Below are 21,928 nucleotides of genomic sequence, written 5' to 3'. Positions count from 1 at the left end.
ATCTCTCCTTCAGAGTTAACCACATGATGAAAGCATATTTAGGAGTGGATTGCGAAAACCAGACAGCCTTATGCCATACACAAACAGGCTTCTTGCTTCGAATCTGATCCCATGTCTTGCTTGTCGAAAACGTGTTTCTATATTTTCCTTCAGCATGTTTCCATAATACAATATCTTCCTCACGATCATCACCAAGCTTACTTATCTCATCTTCTATCTGATTCAGAATGTCTACTCTATGATTCCTCCTTCTTCTATTTCTCTAACTAAAACAGAAACATCAATTCATGAGCGTAACCATTTTGAAGGAACACACACACGGCTAACGTTTTGTTGTGCTTAAATATTATTTAGCTCGTAACGCGTTCACCACATGTTACCAACAAACATAATGCACTCAATGGAATCATACAAAAAAAAACTTTTATTCTCTCCTAACGTTACAAAGTCATAACAGCTCTAATGGACCTATCCGATTTGGTGAGGATTTTCGCTTTAGACTTTAATTTTTAGAAATATGGTTATAGAAAATTTGGTTTTAAAAGCTGTAACTGTTATAAATATATACTAGATTTTAATCCGCACATAACATTTCATTTATAGATATAAAATTTTATATTATTTTGTATAGAATAATTTATGATAATATATTACTGTCATTTTTAAAATAACTTAATAGATGATATATAGTTCTAAATATTAAAATTTAACATATGTTAACAACTTTATTTTTTGTAAAAAATGTTACATAATTTATGAATATTAATCATTTTAAAAGGTGAATGATATTTAGTCACTTTAGACGGTGAATGATATTTTATTTATTTATCTTACTTAAATTATTTTTCAAAATATATTGGTTTACCAATTCAACATAATTTTAATATGTTTGCACAAAAAAACATAATTTTAATATGTAATTCGTAAATTACTTCTATTGTAATATAATATAGAATATAACTATAAAATTTATAAAATTAGCATATAATTTAATTATTTTGTTTATGATAAAATTTTAATTAAAATTAATTTATAATAATATTATACTACTAATTGCGAAATTAATCAGTGCATTAATTTTAAAAAGATTTTGTTTGATTTTTTCTCAACATATTTTGTTGTTCCTAAAACTAAAATTTAAATTTATAGTTAAAAATGGATTTATTATTAATATCCTTAGAATTATTTAGAAATGTTATACATTAAATAAACTAATGTAAACAATAAAAAAATTATTTGAATATATGGACCTAGATATCTAGTATGACTATTTTGTAGTAGATAAAAATGGTACTTCTCTTTTAATAGATAAGATTTCATATTCATTTTTACAATATATTACTTATTTCTTTCTATTTATATTTTATTTATCAGTCAAAATTTAGCAAGAAATACGTTTTATTTTTTATTATAACCAACATTTTATTTTATTATTTTTAAATAAGATTATAATTTATCAAATAAAATAGAAAAAATTAAAATTTAACGAAGCCTAGTCCATATGTTGTTTGTAATCTCATCTAGAACACCTTTCGTGTATTGTTTTAAACTGAGATCTTGTTCCATCGTATTTAGAAGTATGTCATTCACATGATCTTCTACAATATCAATCGCTAATCAATCGCAAACTTACTTTTGCAACTGATTTACGACTAATACACGTAGTCGCAAATCAACGAGTCGTAAAAATTATCAGTCATAAATGAATTGTAATTTACCGACTGAAATGGGACTACAGTACATTATCAGAGTTCAGTCGCAAAATTAGATTTCGCTTATGAATACTTTGTTATTGCTACGTGTAGTCGGTTTTTAGTAGTAAAATTAACGGTCGTTAAGTAGTTGTAAAAAAAATTTGCAATAATTATTTATTAAATAAGTATAAATTATATTAAACTAAAAATGTAGATACATATATATTTATTATAAAATACAGAACTAAATACATGTGTATATATTATTCAAAACCACCACGAGGGGTGACTTTGACGACAGCGGCGAACAACTACCGGCTTACCAACACCACCCTGGCGTAACTTTGACCTCTGCTATCTCCAACACCACCTCTGCCGCATTGGTTGAGAGGAGGAAGAAGAAGAAGAAAGATCGGTTCTTGGTTTGAGAATTCAATGGCGGTTTCTTCTGTGACATCATTCATATTACCACCCTCTTTCCCAAATCCAACCTCTTCGTCTTCTCCCATCAGACAGAAACTCTCTCTGCTTTCATTGTACACACTCCTTTTTCCTTTCTGTGTCTCCCTCTCGGATTCGTCGATTTGTTTGCATAAGACAATGCTGGGAACACATGTGTTGCAGAATCATTACCATGTCACGTAAGATAAAAGCTTGTCCCTTTATGTGTGTGTTTAGTGTTTGTTCTGGTAAAGTTTACTCCTTTTTTTTTGTATCTGTGTGTGACTTTCAGGTTCCGAGCTCTTCCTCCATAAGTGTAGACGCAGATAAGGTATCTTCCAGCTCACTACTAGAATGTTCGAATATGCAGTTCTGTCAAAGTTGTTGTCTTTTTTTGGTTTGCCATTAAGTAGATAAATTTTCCGACCAGAGTTATGTTTTCTTTGGAGATTCTTGGTTAAGTTAGATTTGTTTTATTGTGTAAGCAGATGGCGCCAAAGCAAAAGATTAGGATCAAGCTTAGATCATACTGGGTGCCTCTTATTGAGGACTCATGCAAGCAGATCCTTGACTCTGCGAGGAACACCAATGCTAAGACGATGGGTCCTGTTCCATTGCCGACCAAGAAGTGCATCTACTGTGTTCTCAAGTCTCCCCACGTTCACAAGGATGCAAGGTTCCACTTTGAGATCCGGACTCACCAGCGGATGATTGATATTCTCTACCCTACTGCTCAAACCATCGACTCCTTGATGCAGCTGGATCTTCCTGCTGGGGTTGATGTGGAGGTCAAGCTTTGAAGATCAACCGTAACTTTACAGTGGTAACAAAAACAAAGCTTGTTCTGTAAACAGCTCATACTAATGTGTGTGTAGTTAGTGAACTGAATACAAAATCTTCATCAAGCTATAATCTACCTCACAGTATCTTGATCCAAAGTGTTTCTTCGTCACAGGTGATGGGCACTTGCATTTCATGAACAGGCTGTTTCAGATCAACCACACTGCTTAGAACTTGTAAGCCTTGTATTTTGAGATCCCCTGTAATGAATATTCTATGGTTCTTCTTCTTAAATGATGAACAAATCAGCAAGTAAGCAAGTTCAAAGGAATCCTTTTTTTGTATGTGTGTTTACTAATTGTTTTGCTGTCAACTGTTATAAATAAGTTCAATGTATTTTAGTGGAATCCTTATTTAAATATACAAGTATGAATAGAAAATCAGGAAAATGGAATCTTGAAAGCCACTTCATTAGTATGATTAATCTGCAAGTTTATCCACAAATTAACATGAAAAACAAAACATGTTAATTTGGCATAATGCATTTATATTCAGCTACGTCGTATATTTACCTTGGAGAATGTTAGAATCATGCATACAGCTATATGGTTATATTGAATTATAAATAGTCATACATACAATCAATAAGAACCTACATATATTTTTCTGTAACTGTCTTCTGTTTCTGTTGACACTTCTTGTAGAAAAAGTGGTTAGTTTTCATTTTGTTAGTATTATTAATCACAGGGAAGTTTCTGCGTAAGGTTAGGTTGTGTTTGCAGCGTCATGGGTCTATATATAATATTATTTGTGGCTCGTCTTGGTCTTCCAAAGTAGTATTATTTATTGACTCAGTGCTGGGAATATGAGTCAGTGGCCTATGAAAACATCCGTCCAGTCACAAAGAGGGATCATTTTGGTCAACTCTCTCCCTCATTCTCCGATGGAAAATCCTCTCGATTTTCTTCTCATTCAGCCCATGTACTTACCTTTGCTCTCCTTTTTCTTGAATCTGGTGCTTCTACTAATTCTTTTTGGTTCATGGGTATACAACAAGAAGGTAGCTTGTGAGAACAGTGATGACTTCATGGCTAAAAGGTCTACAAAGATGTCTTCAACGTTTAGTAAGCTGGTTGTTATGTGCTGTGTGTCGCTATCTGTATTTTATTCTGTGCTCTCGCTGCTGAGCTGCGTTCGCTGGCATTCAAATGTGTGGACTCTCTTTGACCTTCTGTTGGCTGCGCTTACTTGGGGTGCCATCTCCATGTACCTTCGTGGACTATACACTGATTCTCATGAGCAAAAGTTACCATATTTGCTTAGAGTCTGGTGGGTTCTATATGTCTTGCTTTCTTGCTACCGTCTTGTGGTAGACTTCGTTCTATACAAGAAGCAAGAACTGGTGTCAGTTCACATCGTAGTGTCTGACTTAGTGGGCGTTTGCGCTGGCTTGCTTCTCTGTTGTTCGTGCTTGTGGAAGCAAGGAGAAGGTGAGAGGAACAACCTCCTAGAAGAACCGTTATTGATTGAGAATGAAGTCTGTGATGATGAGGTAACTACACCTTTCTCAAAAGCTGGGTTTCTAAGCCTCGTGAGTTTCTCTTGGATGAGTCCTTTGGTCACCTTAGGAAACGAGAAAATCATAGACAGCAAGGACGTTCCTCAAGTTGACAGCAGTGACAGAGCTGAGAACCTCTTTCGAGTATTCAGGAGTAAGCTTGAATGGGACGATGGTGAGAGAAGGATCACCACGTTTAAGCTTGTCAAAGCACTCTTCCTCTCAGTATGGCGAGACATTCTCTTGTCATTTCTCTTTGCTTTTGTCTCCACGATGTCTTGCTACGTTGCGCCGTATCTCATGGACAGTTTTGTTCAGTACCTGAACGGTGAAAGGCAATATAAACACCAAGGGTACGTTTTAGTGACGACTTTCTTTGTCGCCAAGCTTGTGGAATGCCAAACCCGGAGGCATTGGTACTTCAGGGGAGGCAAAGCTGGACTTGGGATGAAAGCTGTCCTGGTCTCAATGATCTACGAGAAGGGCTTGACCCTTCCATGTCATTCAAAGCAAGGACAAGGACAAACTAGTGGCGAGATTATAAACCTCATGGCGGTAGATGCTGACAGGCTAGATGCTTTCACTTGGTTTATGCATGATCCGTGGATACTTGTTCTACAAGTTAGTTTGGCGTTATGGATCTTGTACAATAGCCTCGGACTCGGATCAGTTGCAGCTTTTCCCGCCTTTATTTTAGTTATGCTTGCAAACTATCCCTTTGCGAAGCTGGAAGATAAGTTCCAGAGCAATCTGATGAAGTCCAAAGACAACAGGATGAAGAAAACATCGGAGGTGTTGCTGAACATGAGGATTCTCAAACTCCAGGGGTGGGAGATGAAGTTCCTTTCCAAGATTCTTGACCTTAGACACGTCGAAGCAGGCTGGCTCAAGAAGTTTGTGTATAACTCAGCCGCTATGAGCTCTGTTCTGTTGACCGCGCCTTCTTTCATATCCGCAACAGCTTTTGGCGCTTGTGTGTTGCTCAAGATTCCTCTTGAATCAGGGAAGATACTGGCGGCCCTTGCGATTTTCCAGATTCTGCAGAGTCCAATCTACAAACTTCCTGAGACCATCTCGATGTTTGTTCAGGTTAAGGTGTCTCTTGGCAGGATTGCATCTTTTCTATGTCTGGATGATTTGCGGAATGATGTTGTGGAGAGACTTACTTATTCAGAGATGGCTCTTGAAGTTAGAAATGGTTCTTTCTCTTGGGATGACTCTTCCTCAATCCCAACACTGAGAGATGTGAGTTTTGAAGTGTCTCAAGGGATGAATGTGGCTGTTTGTGGTACCGTTGGCTCGGGTAAATCAAGCTTACTCTCATCCATACTAGGCGAAGTCCCCAAAATATCTGGAACTGTTAAGGTTTGTGGAAGAAAGGCATACGTTGCACAATCTCCTTGGATCCAAAGCGGCAAGGTGGAGGATAATATTCTGTTTGGTAAGCCAATGGAAAGAGAATGGTACGAGAGAGTGCTTGAAGCATGTTGTTTGAACAAGGACTTGGAGTTGCTTCCGTTCCATGACCAGACGGTTATTGGGGAAAGGGGTATCAATCTAAGCGGTGGACAGAAGCAGCGTATACAAATCGCTCGTGCTCTCTACCAAAACGCAGATATTTATTTGTTTGATGACCCTTTTAGTGCAGTAGACGCTCATACAGGATCACATCTCTTCAAGGTAATACGTTTTCCCTTTCTTTCCACTCTTACCATCACCTTTTGTGGTGTGTTGTGGAACTTTTATCTGTTATTATCCGAACTGAACAGATAAATGTTCGGTTAGAAGGTTTGGTTCAGTTCGGTAACTTTATATGGCTTTCAGTTCGGTTTAATAATCGGTTAGTTCGATTTTCTAGAAAAAAATGCCAAGCCGTAGTATGAACCGAAAGTCCATAGTATAATCCATAGTAAAAAATGTCAAGCCATGGTATAATCCATTGGCTGCCATACTAATCTTAACCAAAAGTTTGAACCGAACTAACTGAAATCCGAACCAAAATAACCGAATTTAACCAAAATTTTTCAAAATTTATTCAATTTAAACCGAAATTTTAATTGAAAATTAAAAACTTTGGTTGAAAATTTTGAAACCGAACCATACCAAATTTTTTCCGGTTCACTTCGACCGGAACTAACCGAATTTCAAACTAACCGAAGAAACCGAACCTGCGGGCCTATTGTGCTTATTGTTCTTTGTAACAGGAAGTCATTTTGGGGATTCTGAAAGACAAGACAGTCATATACGTCACTCATCAAGTTGAATTTCTGCCTGAAGCTGATCTTATACTGGTTTGTGACTTGTTTGCTCTCTACTATCTAGCATGTACATCATGTTACTTACTATATAGTTTTGAAATCAAATAATCATTTTTGGTAGGTTATGAAAGAAGGAAAGATAACTCAAGCAGGGAGATACAATGAAATTCTCGATTCAGGAACAGACTTCATGGAGCTTGTGGGAGCTCACACTGACGCCTTAGCAACTGTTGATACATCTGAACAAGGCTGTGATTCATCAGAATCAACTACAAACAAAGAAAAAGAAGCACCCAGGGATGAAGAAAAGCTAGAGAAAGATTCGGGTAAGCCAAGAGGTGGACAACTAGTCCAACAAGAGGAAAGGGAGAAGGGGAAAGTTGGGTTCATTGTATACAAAAAATACATGGCACTAGCATACGGAGGAGCAGTGATTCCTATTATATTGCTGGTACAGATTCTCTTCCAGGTTCTAGACATTGGGAGCAACTACTGGATGACATGGGTGACTCCTGTTTCCAAGGATGTTGAACCTTGGGTGAGCGGGTTTACGTTGATTCTAGTCTATGTCGTTCTAGCCATCGCGAGCTCCTTGTGCATACTCGTCAGAACATTGTTGGTATCGATGACTGGTTTCAAGATGGCTACTGAACTCTTCACACAAATGCATCTCCGCGTTTTTCGTGCTTCCATGTCTTTCTTTGATGTCACACCAATGGGAAGAATCTTGAATAGAGTAAGTATCTCCAAAAAAAACATATTCCAAACAAATTCATTTATCTAATTAGTCTGTTTTCAATCTTTGTTTTAGGCTTCTACAGACCAAAGTGTAGTGGACCTGAGTTTACCGGGTCAATTTGCATATGTTGCTGTTGTTGCTATTAACATTTTGGGGATAATGGGAGTGATGATACATGTGGCTTGGCAGGTCCTTATCATCTTCATCCCTGTCGTCGCTGCAAGTTCCTGGTACCGGGTATTGTCCATAATCTTGAACTAGGCAAGGGCGTTTGGTTTTTGGTTCTTTCGATTTTCGGTTTTTAACGGTTCTAGAGATGGAACCGTTTTAAGGTAGTTTGGTTTATAAGTAATATCTTAAAAATATTTGGTAATTTTAAAACTAAAAATAATTAATATTTTTAGGTATATAATTGCATTTTGAATTTTCGGATATCCATTTGGTTTTGTTTCTGTTTTTCGGTTCATAATATGAACCAGTGGTTATTTGTGAACTTTGGGTTTGTTTTTCAGTTTAATTCCGGTTTGATTTTCGGTTCTCGGTTTATATGCCCAGGCCTATCCTCAACGTCCTAAAATGTTTAGCTTCTTACTTACTGATATGAAACATACTAAGGTTCTTGTGTGGTTCTCACTCTTACTTACTTAATGGTATCTATCCACGCAGCAATATTACATATCTGCGGCTAGGGAACTCGCGAGACTAGCTGGAATAAGCAGATCGCCTTTGGTGCATCATTTTTCAGAAACACTCTCAGGGGTAACAACTATCAGAAGCTTTGATCAAGAACCGAGATTCCTTAGTGACATTATGAAACTCAGCGATTGTCTTTCTCGGCTGACGTTTCATTCAACTGGTGCAACGGAATGGCTCTGCTTCCGCCTTGAACTCTTAGCCACTATCGCATTTGCGCTATCACTTGTTATCGTTGTTTCTGCTCCTGATGGGACAGTTAATCCAAGTAAGTCACTACACTAGTGACTTCTTTTGTTTTGGTTTCAGATTCACAAACTGAGAATCTTCTTCCTCTGGTCTCTTCTTATAGGCTTTGCAGGATTGGCTATTACATATGCACTCAATCTAAACAACCTGCAATCAAACTTGGTATGGACGCTTTGTGAGCTCGAGAACAAAATGATATCCGTGGAGAGAATGCTTCAGTACATAGACATCCCTAGCGAACCGTCTCTGGTGATTGAATCAACTCGGCCTGAGAAGTCATGGCCTTCTCACGGAGAGATTACCATTAGTAATCTCCAGGTGCGGTATGGACCGCATTTGCCTATGGTCCTGCATGGACTGACGTGTACTTTCCCTGGAGGTTTAAAAACAGGAATCGTTGGAAGAACAGGATGTGGCAAGTCCACTCTGATTCAAACCCTTTTCAGGATTGTGGAGCCAACGGCCGGAGAGATCAGAATCGATGGGATAGATATCTTGACCATTGGGTTGCATGACTTGCGTTCTAGACTGAGTATCATACCTCAAGATCCGACCATGTTTGAAGGCACGGTTCGTAGCAACTTGGACCCTCTTGAGGAATACAGTGATGACCAAATCTGGGAGGCGCTCGACAAGTGTCAGCTCGGGGTTGAAGTGAGGAAGAAAGAGCTGAAACTAGATTCTCCTGTTAGCGAGAATGGACAGAACTGGAGTGTTGGTCAGAGACAGCTGGTGTGCCTGGGAAGAGTCTTGCTCAAGAGTAGCAAAGTGTTGGTTCTTGATGAAGCCACTGCTTCTGTAGATACTGCGACTGATAATCTGATACAGGAGACTCTGAGGCAACACTTTGCGGATTGTACGGTGATAACAATCGCACACAGGATATCATCTGTTATAGACAGCGATATGGTCTTGCTCCTAGACCAAGGTCCTGAACTCTCATGATTCATCATCATACACTTGTACTATGAAGATTTGTATTAATGTTTTCTCTGTCTCCTAAGTGCAGGGCTTATCAAGGAACATGATTCACCGGCGAGATTGCTTGAAGACAAGTCTTCTTCGTTCTCAAAGCTTGTGGCAGAGTATACAACGAGTTCGGAATCCAAATTCAGCAGCAGCTGTTAGTTAGAATCAAAAGATTCCCTAATAATGGGACAAATGTTAAAGCTAAACAAGTTTATATCCAAACATGTACTGAAAATTTTAAACCAATGTTGGACTTTCACATGGCTATGAATATACATGGCTCTATCTTCTATCTTGAGCCGGTAAAATGATTAGATTGTGAACTTGGTGGTGGTGGTATCTTTAATCACTGGCCATAAATTAATAATGTTATATTATCATAAAAAGCATAGGTTATATTGATATTTACGAGATGATAGCGTGAGACAAAGAAATGAAGAAGAATAGCCGTTGACTGACCAAAACAGAGACTTACTACTTTACTTGCAGCCCAATCTTCTTTTATTCTTGGATTTTTAACGTGAAAACCCTCAACTAAATTTATTTTGAATAAAAACCCTCAAACTAAGTATTTAATGGAAAAGTCCTAAACTAACTTTATTTAATGAATTAAACTTTAACATATCAAAATTATTATTATTACCAGTAGATTTTTAGTTTAGGAGTTTTTACATTAAGTAAACATAGTTAAGGGGTTTTACAAATAAAAATCTAAAAAACAAAAAAAAATCAAACTTTTATAATATTATTTAAAAATTAATAACTTAAAATTTTTAAAATTAGCATTTTTAAATTTTTTTTGCAAACATATGAGTTTGATGTGTTTTTAACATCAATATTATATATGTAAAAACCCAGAAAATATAATAAAAATTATCTAAAGGTTTACTGTAATAAAATTACTAAAAGATTAAAAATGTAAAAACAATAAAATATAATAAAAATTAGATCTAATATAATAAAAATTAGATCTTATTTAATAAAAATGTAATAACAAATCTTTAGATAATTTTTATTATATTTTCTGGGTATTTACATTTTTAATTTATACATATATAATGTTGATGTTAAAAGACACATCAAACTCATATATTTACAAAAAAATTAAAAATGCTAATTTTGAAAATTTAAGTTATTAATTTTTAAATAATATTATAAAATTTTAATTTTTTTTTTATTTTCGAACTTTTAGTGATAAAACTCCTCAACTATGTTTACTTAATGTAGAAATCCCTATAGGGTTGTTCGTTTGGTTGCCGCTGGTACTGGCGGCAGCGGCAGCGTCAACATTCTGCGTCAACTCTTGTTCGTTTCGTTGACGCAGGAAGCTGCGTCTGACGCCGCGTCTGAACGCCGCGTCCTGCGGCTGACGCCGATAAAACCTGCGGTCGCGATATAGTATGCGGCAGCGTCAGCGGCAGCGGCAGCGTCTGCGAAACGAACAACAACTGTTTTCATTGACGCTGCCGCCGCCGCTGCCGCCGAAACCTGCGGCAACCAAACGAACAGGGTATATATTAAAAATTTACTAGTAGCAATGGTAATTATGGCCTGATAGAGTTTAATTTATTAAATAAAGTTAGTTTGAAGATTTTTTTGTTAAATACTTAATTTGGGGATTTTTAACCAAAACAAACTTAGTTGATGAGTTTTAACGTTAAAAATCCTTATTCTTTCATTTACCAAAAAATCTGAATCCCAAAGTTATGATAATTTTAGTTGTCGGACTATGTGTAGTGAGAGTAATAAAGTCACGAATATTTTTTAAGATATATATGTATATCTCCAAGACTATATTTGAGAAGTAATTTGTATATGTGTCATCACTACATTAACTTTCACAAAAAAAATGATAGACATGGCTTAAAAGAAATATGACATGGCATAAATCTAATTGTGACATGTAAAATTTACTATATCTAGATTTATGTTTTTGGTAAGATTTATTAAATATAATAATGATGATTTTCTATATACGGATTTATATTTTTAGAAAAGTTTCATAATATAGTAATAACTAATAAATTTTATATCAAAAATATTTTTTATCAGTAAATATTCATTTTGGTAAGATTTTATGATACCTAATAACTTTTTTATATCTATTAAAATAATATGTTTTTATTTATAAATAATAATTACGAATATTAAAATTTTACATCAATATATGAATCATATTTTTATTATTAAAATAAGTGTAGTTTAAAATATATTTATCAATGTATATAAGTTATTTTTATTTAATGTATATATTATTAGAAATAATTTATATATTTACAAATAGACATATTTAAAAATGGTAATTAAATAAAGAATAATATAATAAAGTAACTTTATAAATTTCAATTATTTTTATCAAAAGTTAAATAATGCAAAATTAAAAGGTCAAAGTATACTTGAATAAATCAAACTAAAAACAATTATATTATGGTTTTATTTTTTAAACTAATAAAAGTAAAATATAAAAATATTTTTTTTTTATATATAGCATTTTTAAATATTTTATATCTGCGCATGGCGCAGGAGAACTACTAGTATATATATATTGTGAGGCTCACATGATTTTTGATTTTTCAACATTTTGAATTGACTAAGTGAAAGATTTATAAAAAGATCCGTGAAAAGCAAGTAAAGAAAGAAGCATATGTATCCTCTCCTCTGTGGGGTTTGAGAGAGAGAGAGAGAGAGAGAGAGTACCATTTTCTCTACCTTCTTGGCCGTGCTCTTCAAACATACTGTGTCTACATCAAACTCACTTCACTCTCGTTCTATCTCCAACACCACCTCTGCCGCATCCTCTTCTTCCTCTGTTATCTCCAACACCACCGCTGCCGCTTTCCTATCCACCTCCTTCGCCTCCTTCACCGTCGACACCGTCATGTCTCCACCTCTCATGCCGTTTACCCATACCTCCACCTCTCATACCCGGTTCTTCCTTCTCTGGTTCCCTTTCAGTCCTTCGTTTCCTCAACCTGAGCCAAGTTCTAAGCCACACAGAAGAGAGAATAATTAGAAAATAATTAATTTGTAGATCTAAAAATGTAGAAGAATTGTACAAGACGATTTACTGAATTAGTGGAGGAGAGGAAACAAACGGAAAAGGAGGAGCATAAGAGTTGTCAGTGTTATGAAATATTTGGAGAATAATCAAAAGTTGAAGAAGGTAAGAGAAGAAGACAAAAACAAAAGTTTTGTATATCTAAAAATGAACAAAATACAAAAAATTAGTCATCCACGTTTTTGTAAAAAAAATAAAGAAAAAATTACTTTAAAACCGTAAAAAGTAGCTGTTAAAAATAATTAAAAAAGTGTTTTCTTAAAAAATACTCCCTCCGTTTTTTATTATAAGTCGTTTTAGAGAAACTTTTTTGTTCCAAATTATATGTCGTTTTCGGTTTTCTATGTAAAATTTATTAATAATTAATGTTGTATGACCAATAGTAATATATCTTCTATTTTTCTATTGGTTGAATTGTGGTTAGGTAAATAATTAATGATGTTTTTGTTTAGAAAATATAAGAAATTAATGGTTTTCTTAATCTACGTGCATAGCTGTAAAACGACTTATATTAAAAAACGGAGGGAGTAACTTTTAAGATTTTACAGATTTCTAAAACCCCAAAAAGTTGATTGGCAATTTTTTTGGCTTTCATGGCTTTACACAACCACAAAGCCTCAACATCCTAAAAAAAAGATGACTTCTTCTCTTATAGCAAATTCTCATCATCACCACACTTGTAACAGTATACGTGATCTCCAGAGCAAACGAAGAGCTAATGATGCAACAATGCGTCAACCCTCACCCTCACCAACAGCACTTCCAGTTTTGCGTTGAAGCACCACCGGAATCCAAGGCTGCAGCCGCGTTGAGACAGTGTGGTTTGGGTTATGCGACGAAGCGTGGCGTGAGAGAAACCGACGCTTACTTGATAGCTAGAGACTATGACAAGGCTGCGTATGACGTCAGCATGACGGTGGAGGCTCCTCTAGTTTCGTGCCTCGTCAGTCTCATGACACTTGAATTCAATATGCCCTCAAGTTACCATACGGAGGTTTACTTGGCGTCGACTCAAGCTTTGCTCAAGATCATTGATCGCTTCTAGATAGTTTTTATATTTGTCGACAAGTCATTGTCTTATCTAGAGTTATCATCAATGTCTAGTTAATTATGTCTAGGCTCTCAAAATTTACATCGAACTTTGCTTCTTCCGTTTATTTTAATCATTTCACGATTGAATGAAAAATAGTAAGAAAACTTATTCTTTCACTTTAAACATCTCTATCAGAGTTTACAAAAGAAAAAAAAAATCTCTATCAGAAAAGAAGATATAATCAACAAACTCTTTTATCAAATTTTAATTTTCTAACAAAACTCATTCTATATTATTTTCCACTTGAACATGAAACTAACTCAGGACTCATGGAGCGGATAATTTCTTGCATTTTTGTGAATTGTTCATATTACATAGTAGTATTGTAGTTGAAATGGTTCATGATCATGTTGCTAATTATTCTGATTCAAAGTCAAACCTGATATTACATTTTTAGATTAGAGAACCAAATAACAATTCTTTTTATTTTGAGAAAACCAAATAATAAATCACATTCTCTCTTTGTCCTTGATTTTTGTCTCTCTTTCTGGTTCAACTTCTTTTAGAACTATGAGAAATGAACAGAAACTTGGTATTCTATTTTCTAGGAATAAAGAAAGATAATGCTAGGGCGGCAACTCGAACCCGGTAATATGTAGAACAAAATCAGAATATATCTATACAGTAAATACCAGTTTTCTTTATATTTATATTTATTTTTATCTTTATATTTATTTCTGGCGGCATAAACAATAGAAAATGCAACTAGCTCTGACAAGGATACTCTTCAAAAGTGGATTGAATTTTATGTAAAATGAGAACCAACTTTCATGCCTCTTTTTTTTTCTTCAAGGGAACAGCTACATATATGAGATTCACTTCTCAGGCAACATGCACCAGCAACAATAGCCAAACACAAATTGCACAAATTCACTTTGAGCTTTTTTTCTCATTGAATTCTTTCATTTATATTTCTTTCGGAATTTCCCTGAAAATGTTCTTTCTTTTGTTTCGACAACAATATATATATATATATATATATAAAGAAATCTGAAATTTTGGGACAGTTTATAATACATTTAAAAAGATTTACTGTCTATATCAGTTTTATTTTGTAGAATAATGAATGGTTATTTTCAGTGTATGATAGTTAAAGGTAGGAATCTTTTCAGATAACAAAGATCGAACTAAGATATCAGTTTCTCTTTAATTTAACAGAACACATGGAAGCAAGATTTCCAGGAACCACTTTCTGAGTTTGAACTTTGAATGAAAAGCCAAAAAAAAAGAATTATATATAAAAATAATAAAAAAGGTATTGATCCTTTGAAGAAAAACACGACGCAGAATTTCAGATATTGAGAATTAACTATTCTTGTGATTGTTGAGTGTTTTTAGGGCATATATAATCGAATCAACAAATAGGAAGATAGTAGATAAGTTTGAAGTAGGTCATATCCTATTTCTATACATGTATGCAAAGCAATTTGTTAAAATCAATATCCATGTTATTTTTACTACAATAGATGGCATATAACTGACATCTTATAAAGTTACAAAAAAAACTGACATCTTATAAGATGCAGTTTTAAATATTTAGGATATCTTCTTTTTTCTCATAAAATATTTTATTGTCTATTCCACGAGACTAGTTTGAAATTAAGAAGATCACGGAAATAGAATCCAATATTGTGAAGTTGTACAACTTCACATGTAACAAGACAAAGTAAGGAAAAACATGTCATACTTTAATCTTTGTATGCATATTCAGTCATGTCATGACCCATCCATCATCTTTCTTCGAATCTTTCATCTCATTGAACAAGTTTGGAGGCGGTCCTCCGTGTTTTATAATAATCCTTATAATCTCATCCATATGCCTTATTTGATTTTTGGCAGTCTCAACTTTTTTCTTATTCTTAAAAACTAAAGAACACGACATGATTGGTAGTAGGTTTGTTGAAGGTTGAAGGATTATATGATTCTAGTCCTTCAATGTTAAACTGCAAAAAATGGGCTTCGGGAAGTAGTCATGATCTCCCCCCATTATTTAAAGAATCGATATGCGACTAAGTTTTAGATAGAACTTGCATAATCAAGATAATAAGAGCATGCATGGTTTTCATGCAATAGCACTATCATTATGTAACCGGAGTATATCAACTGAACCGTGGAAAGAAAGGGTGAGTTAAGTCACAAATCTAAGTTTGTTGTCAATTTTGTAAATAAATTATTCAGTTAAAGAATATATAAGAAGGGTGTCTTCTGAAGTCGTGGGGCTATTTTGTAGTTGGAGTAAGCAATAATTTAAATGGGTGCAAAATATTGGAATTGAACATGTGTTAAGATTCTGGGGCTAGGGGTAGGGTTTCTCTTTACGTAGTTTTCATAGCGTGTGTGTTTGTGTACGGCCATTGCTATAACGCGAAAACATTATTCTCATTTTATAAATTCTTCTTTTTCTGTTTTATGAGAAAAAGACGAGACAAGAACATTGGCAGCTGGGACAATTGGTGTGGCTTAAATTAGATAACTAATATATTCAGCTGTGCTCCATTATCAAACGAATCACCATTCTACATATGCATTTACTGTATCAGTAGAATTAATCTATATTAGTTTGAATTTTCATATTATAGACTTATAGTTGTTGCATCATTACCAATCTGTCACACACCTTCCAATCAAATAAGCATCCGGAAAAGAAAACAAATATATATATTTAAAGCAATGCACATCGTAATTTTTAGAATCATGCATGAGAAACAAAACACAATCTTTACGGTTAAAAAAAAAAACATGTTGTCGTTAAAGATGTTGAAGTTTATAAAGAAAATATTATTAACAAGTAAGGATATATAAAAGAGAGAAAGTTTTTTTTTTGAAAAGAATAAAAAAGAGAAAGACAGGTCGATCGGTCAATGAATTTAGAAATGAAATTGAAAAATGCGAAAATAGAAACAGTTAAAACATAAAAAAGAAAACTTTCAAAAAAATCATAAAAAGGAAGAATGAGCAGGTAATAATCAAGATGTCAAGGTAAGAAAATTAATGAATAAAAAGAGGATTTTCATTAATTTTGATACGGGTTCATAGTGGAGAGCTTTTCTAATATAGGTTCATAATAAATAGTTTTTTATATTATTTCTTTTTTGGGGAACTGTGTAAACCCCCCTCTTAATACTCTAATGCAGATGCTTTAAGAAGTTATTAACAGAGCAGAGTCTCACTAAATAACTGTAAGTTTGGTGTGTTCGGTCAGCCTGCCCGAACAATAACTTGTAACATCCCACACGAACTCATCTCTCTATATATAAACATACTTGCACACATTGTTATTTCCTCTCAAACAACCCTAAACGAACAAAAGCTTGTCCTCTCATCATGGCATCATCTCTTCCTCAGTTCTACTCCGATTTCACATTTTCAGGTGAGACTCCGTCGCAGTTTCACGGCTCGTCTTCATATCCTGACGTCTCAGCTCTATCCAATTACTTTGACGACGGCTACGGCTCCTTCAACCCATCTTCTAACCCGGAATCCATGTTTTTCCCGCAAGTTTTTGGGGTTTCTGACGTTTCTGTGCCGGATTACAACAATTACTACCAGAAAGTGGGTGTGAATGTGAATGGCGCACAATACTTTCATGTTGGGGATCAAGAGTGCTACGGCTATTCACCGGAGATCAAGCCCTTGTTCCATCCGTCCACTGGAGAGAAATCCTGGGTAAATATGAACGTTTCCACATAGTAAATATTATTATCTTACAATGATATTATTAAATAAAATATTTGTATGAAGCAGGGAAATAGTGAAGGAGGGATACAAGCTGAGCCGAACATAAAAGTGGGACGCTATTCGGTTGAAGAACGTAAAGACAGAATCATGAGGTACTTGAAGAAAAAGAACCAACGCAACTTCAATAAGACTATCAAGGTACGTATACACACTCGCTATTATTTAGTAAATTAATGTTATGAATTATGAAAGAGCTAGAGTTTTAACAAGTATAGTATAATATATATGCAGTATGTGTGTCGTAAAACCCTAGCTGATCGGCGTGTTCGTGTTCGAGGACGGTTTGCTAGAAACAATGACACAAGTGAGCAACAATCTCACATGTCTAAGAATCACAACAACCATTCTGAAAAAGACGAAGATATGCTTTCTGGATCAGACGACTATCTAATCCAGGTATTATAAATTCATATTATTATTCCAGAATAGTATAGTTTTATTTACAATTGTCAGTTTTTAAATTAATCAACCTATATTGCATCCCATTTTTAGCAGATGGAAACCGACGATGGATGGCTTCAAGAGGCAATGTCTAATCTGATTTCATTTCCTTGTGAATTGAATGCTCCTGGAGATGCTCATCATCCAAACACATGGAGCTTCTGATCCTATACTACCTCTCTCTCTTTACTGCTGAATCAGTTAATTAATGTCGCTTGGTATAAAATTTGATCGATTAGTTCAGTTTCATTATAATTAAGCAGGTTAGTTATTTTATGATATATTTGTTATCATAATATACTTAATTATTCATGGGGTTAATGAACATGAAGATTCTGCCTAGAATATAAATAAAAGAACTTCAATTGATCATCATATCCTTTGATTGTCACTTGGTCATCACATCTATGACGTGAGAATAATTTCCGCCAATAATGAACTCAATACAAGAGCAAATTGTTCCTTCCTGCTAATTAATTTATTAATGTCTTTAAAAAACTTTCAAGAAACTAAAGCTCTATTCAAAATCCAAAAAAAGAATGAGATGATTCTTTAAGGGAGGAGTTAAAAAGATTGCTGAGATTATTTACGGCAAGCAACACCCTTTTACGATTCGAATAAATTGGCGAGTCGATAAAAGATTAATTAACTAGTGGATTCATATGGAACCAATGTTTATTAAGGAATATATGATGTAATTTTAAGGGATCATAAGACGAATGACTTAACTTAATATAGCTTGTGGCCTTCTTTTCTTTCTTTTTCAATGCTTATATATGAATGGATATAAACGAATAATGCCGATTAATTGGTCGTAATAACAAAACACAGGAACATGATAAGTTGTACACCAAGTTCTTGCAACGATAGGTGGGGAGCTAGGGAATCCTGTCTACAAATTAAAGTTGATTGATAGGGTGCATAAATAGAGTGTAAACATAGAGAGAGAGTGGAGAGGAGAGACATGATATACGGAACCAAGTTCCAATCACCTTTTTAAGACATATAATTCTTGAAACAAACATATATAATAAGGCTTCAAAAAATCTGTAAAATATATTCTCTGAGCTTGTCCCCTTTATTTTCTGTTTTGACGAATATATGTGAAGTTGAAGGCTGAAGCCCTTCTCATCTATTCTTTTTATTTTTCCATTTTTCTTCTCAACACACTTCTAAATTCCGGTGATAGTTAGTTACCTAACCACAAAACTGATATATGTATATTTTAATTTGTTCCATTTACATCTTACTTATTAATATTATGTTGTTTAGAGTGATATAAAATTAACATGTTCTGTTAAGGCCTAAGACAGAAAACCAAAAGTCCAAAACATGATATTACAGAGATAGAATATATTATCATCTTTTTATTCATATTAATATCATATTTTAAATTCTACATAAATGTCTTATAGAATTTGTAATTATTCAACATAAATGTCTTATAGAATTTGTAATTATTCAACCACACAATCAATTATTGAAAAAAAATTAAACAAAAGATATACACCTCAATTTGTGCTCCCTTATTCTTATTTTATGCCTTAATTAATAAGAGTTCATACTAATCACTTCTCAAAACGGATTCAAACAAAAAGTCTTACAATGTTTAAAAATCATAGAAAAAATATATTGATATTACTGAAGTGAGTTGACTCTGTTTATTGACTTAGGTACACGCATATGACTCAAACTATCGCAGATGCTTAAGTCAAAACCATGATAGAAAGATCGCATCAAGTAATCATTAACTGTTATCCTCCCATTGTCAGTTTTCTTTCATACATCAAGAAAGATAATCAGTGTTTACCCATGTTTTCAATAATTTCGGTGAACTCCCACTACTCCAACTTTTTTTGTCTTCTATGTATTACTGGTCAACTTGAACAGAAAAAGGCAATAGGAGTTGATATTTTTTTTTTTAACAAGTGATAAGAAGCATTATTTTAATATAAGATAAATTCAGGTATTCACGCTGGTTAATTAAGCACTTAATCTGAAAACAATATGTAATAAATTATAATTTTCATATAGTATAATGTATTTTGAAGGAACTGCGCTTTGTTCAAAAAAAAAAAAGGAACTGCGCTTTCACATGTTGGGATGCGTTGAAAATATTATATAGAAAATGCTTTATTTGTCCACTTCACTAAAAATGTTACAAAGATTCGGTGTTGGATTTTCCAAATTTCATAAAGCCTGTATTACCGTTACAGCAGTGAAGGTCGCTCTCTATGCATGCTGAAAACGAAAGCTACAATCAACAACTTACCCCTTCAATTGAAGAAAGAGCTGCTAATATGTCTAATTTCAAATCCTGGCCTCAGCTATATTATTTATGTTTTAATGCAATTTTGACATTCCCATATATATCTTGGAAAAAGATAGCAAATCAGGACAATTTTATTCCTATTTGGCTTTAAATATAAATTATATATAAGTCAACAATTTATGTTCTTTTGGTGCATTTTTAAGGACCAAACTTTCTATTTAATACATTCGTGTTTTGCAGCTAAATAAATTACAAGAGAAAGTGCAGCTCTTTTGGTAAGAAGGTTGGTCATTTTGTTGCTTGATTATTCTATTATGGATGAGGAGTTTGATTATGGGAATCATATAACATAGGATTATGCAGCTTATTAAAGTGGTGTTGCATCCAATAAAGAATATACAATGAGATCAACAGAGCCACGTGTTTTCTAATCATGCAGCAATTGAAAATGTTCGAAAAAATAAAACAAGTAAACAAACTGAGCATAGTTCGTGGGATTTTGGAAAAGATCATGCAACGATGGCCATAAGACAGGGTCCGACAGAATCTTTATAGAAAATTATCAGTTACTAGACTTGATGGGTTGACCTTTCCCACTGAGCTGGAAAAAACTGACCTAATCTCCGTTTATATGATTTTAAGTCACTTAAATATCCAATCATGACATCGATTAACAAAGTTCAAATCAGAAAGTGGGAAGCTAATCAAAATAAAGACGCCTTTAGGCTTCTTATTGCATGCAACTGTGTAACAATAGCGATCTTTGTTACCCAAATGCGAGGTTTCACTTCCATGGTCTCTTTCACAATTTTCTCTTCTTGACAAGACATCCCTCTCCCATCTCCTTTTCTCCACTAATTTCTTTTACACTTTAAAAAACACCTTGAAACAGTTAAAAGGTGATCCTGCACAATTTAGTTCAACATATAAAACTGTCTAGCTTTAACATTTTATAGGGGTTGAAACAATATTGCAAAACATTAGATTTTCAAAATTCATAATTTTTACTTATTTCTTAAAACAAAAACTAGATTTTGACCCGCGCTTAAGAAGCGCGGATATTTTTTTGCTAATCGTTACGCCAATATTAAATGAATTTATATCTATTTATTAGATATCTATAATATTTAAAAGTTGTTCTATTATTATTTTTCACTCCGATACAATGTTTTCACTGAGTTTTCATATCCAATTCAGACTTGTAGTCGAATCGATAGATCCAGTTATTCGTATAGAGTCAAGTTAGGATATAATAAAACGAATATGGTAAAAATACATTAAAATAAAAAAATCGTTATTAATGCAATGAAAAGAATATAAATTTGATTTTTGTTATAGATATTTTGATATATCAATATATATTTGGCTTGCATAAGAATTATTTTTTTGTATGTGAATCACGCTTTCAGTTTCGTTTCTTTGCTGGTTTTTTTGTAGTGTGTTTGGTTTCGATAGAGTTGATGGATAAAGGTTTCTGACAGTGTTTTGAAACCCGATCCGGACCCGCAGTTAAACAGGTAAATCTGGTGACCCAATATAAATGCGGTTAGGGTTTTGTGAAAAAGCCAAAATTTAAAAACCCACAAAACCCCTAAAAACCCACTAAAATCCAAAATCCGATACCGGTTAAACCACTGGTTGAACCAATAGATAACTTATACATTCTAATGTTTAAAATGTTTAATTTTTATTTTTTAGATTCTAAATTTCTAATTAAAAAGTTGAAGAAGAAGAACATGGCAAGCTTGATTATACATTCTTTGTTATTGACAATTTATTACAATGATGTTTTACTTTTGGTTTATTTTGGATTGAATTTTAGTTTATTATTCACATTTGACATAAATATTTATGAATTTAATGTTTTGATTTTTTTAGATGTCATAATTCTTAACTTGTTACATAATTTTTAAATATTCTAAACTATTTTTTGATATTTTGTATG

General features: G+C 33.8%; 4 protein-coding genes across 7 annotated transcripts; all 4 read left to right on the top strand.

Moving 5' to 3' along the window:
- The first annotated feature begins 1,951 nt into the window (after positions 1 to 1,951).
- On the top strand, positions 1,952 to 3,242 carry LOC106374124 (30S ribosomal protein S10, chloroplastic-like). Its single transcript, XM_022692068.2, has 4 exons — positions 1,952 to 2,330; positions 2,428 to 2,466; positions 2,624 to 2,958; positions 3,091 to 3,242. The coding sequence occupies exons 1-3, from the start codon at positions 2,130 to 2,132 to the stop codon at positions 2,933 to 2,935; spliced, it is 552 nt and encodes a 183-aa protein (XP_022547789.1). The 5' UTR covers positions 1,952 to 2,129; the 3' UTR covers positions 2,936 to 2,958; positions 3,091 to 3,242.
- Positions 3,243 to 3,564: 322 nt separating this feature from the next.
- LOC106377488 (ABC transporter C family member 6-like) lies at positions 3,565 to 9,693 on the top strand. Its single transcript, XM_013817734.3, has 7 exons — positions 3,565 to 6,153; positions 6,678 to 6,764; positions 6,853 to 7,467; positions 7,543 to 7,707; positions 8,137 to 8,431; positions 8,516 to 9,340; positions 9,422 to 9,693. Exons 1-7 carry the CDS (start codon positions 3,781 to 3,783, stop codon positions 9,538 to 9,540), a joined length of 4,479 nt encoding a protein of 1,492 aa, XP_013673188.2. The 5' UTR covers positions 3,565 to 3,780; the 3' UTR covers positions 9,541 to 9,693.
- A 3,377-nt stretch (positions 9,694 to 13,070) lies between these two features.
- LOC111199925 lies at positions 13,071 to 15,998 on the top strand (the record flags this gene model as incomplete). The annotated part of the gene is given in 1 exon segment (XM_048748034.1): positions 13,071 to 15,998. A coding segment is annotated over 1 exon segment (414 nt), but the record flags the coding sequence as incomplete, so codon positions are not given.
- Positions 15,999 to 16,632: 634 nt separating this feature from the next.
- On the top strand, positions 16,633 to 18,088 carry LOC106375086 (two-component response regulator-like APRR1). 4 transcript variants are annotated; one of them, XM_013814985.3, is made up of 4 exons: positions 16,633 to 17,198; positions 17,277 to 17,408; positions 17,502 to 17,666; positions 17,766 to 18,088. In XM_013814985.3, the coding sequence occupies exons 1-4, from the start codon at positions 16,857 to 16,859 to the stop codon at positions 17,874 to 17,876; spliced, it is 750 nt and encodes a 249-aa protein (XP_013670439.1). In that variant the 5' UTR covers positions 16,633 to 16,856; the 3' UTR covers positions 17,877 to 18,088. The 4 variants fall into 4 exon arrangements, with proteins under 4 accessions (XP_013670439.1, XP_013670437.1, XP_013670438.1 ...); XM_013814983.3 differs by having other exon boundaries at positions 17,763 to 18,088; XM_013814984.3 differs by having other exon boundaries at positions 17,274 to 17,408.
- Positions 18,089 to 21,928: the final 3,840 nt, after the last annotated feature.

The sequence above is a fragment of the Brassica napus genome, chromosome A1 (genome assembly GCF_020379485.1).
Source record: "Brassica napus cultivar Da-Ae chromosome A1, Da-Ae, whole genome shotgun sequence".
Lineage (NCBI taxonomy): Eukaryota > Viridiplantae > Streptophyta > Magnoliopsida > Brassicales > Brassicaceae > Brassica > Brassica napus.
This window is presented reverse-complemented; position numbering and strand designations above follow the sequence as displayed.

Coding starts and splice junctions, on each gene's coding strand:
- LOC106374124 (XM_022692068.2), top strand. CDS start 2,130: ATGGCGGTTTCTTCTGTGACATCATTCATATTACCACCCTCTTTCCCA. Junction 2,331..2,427: donor TGTTGCAGAATCATTACCAT/GTCACGTAAGAT, acceptor TGTGACTTTCAG/GTTCCGAGCTCTTCCTCCAT. Junction 2,467..2,623: donor TAAGTGTAGACGCAGATAAG/GTATCTTCCAGC, acceptor TTGTGTAAGCAG/ATGGCGCCAAAGCAAAAGAT.
- LOC106377488 (XM_013817734.3), top strand. CDS start 3,781: ATGAGTCAGTGGCCTATGAAAACATCCGTCCAGTCACAAAGAGGGATC. Junction 6,154..6,677: donor CAGGATCACATCTCTTCAAG/GTAATACGTTTT, acceptor TCTTTGTAACAG/GAAGTCATTTTGGGGATTCT. Junction 6,765..6,852: donor CTGAAGCTGATCTTATACTG/GTTTGTGACTTG, acceptor CATTTTTGGTAG/GTTATGAAAGAAGGAAAGAT.
- LOC106375086 (XM_022692063.2), top strand. CDS start 16,857: ATGGCATCATCTCTTCCTCAGTTCTACTCCGATTTCACATTTTCAGGT. Junction 17,409..17,501: donor ACTTCAATAAGACTATCAAG/GTACGTATACAC, acceptor ATATATATGCAG/TATGTGTGTCGTAAAACCCT. Junction 17,667..17,762: donor CAGACGACTATCTAATCCAG/GTATTATAAATT, acceptor TCCCATTTTTAG/CAGATGGAAACCGACGATGG.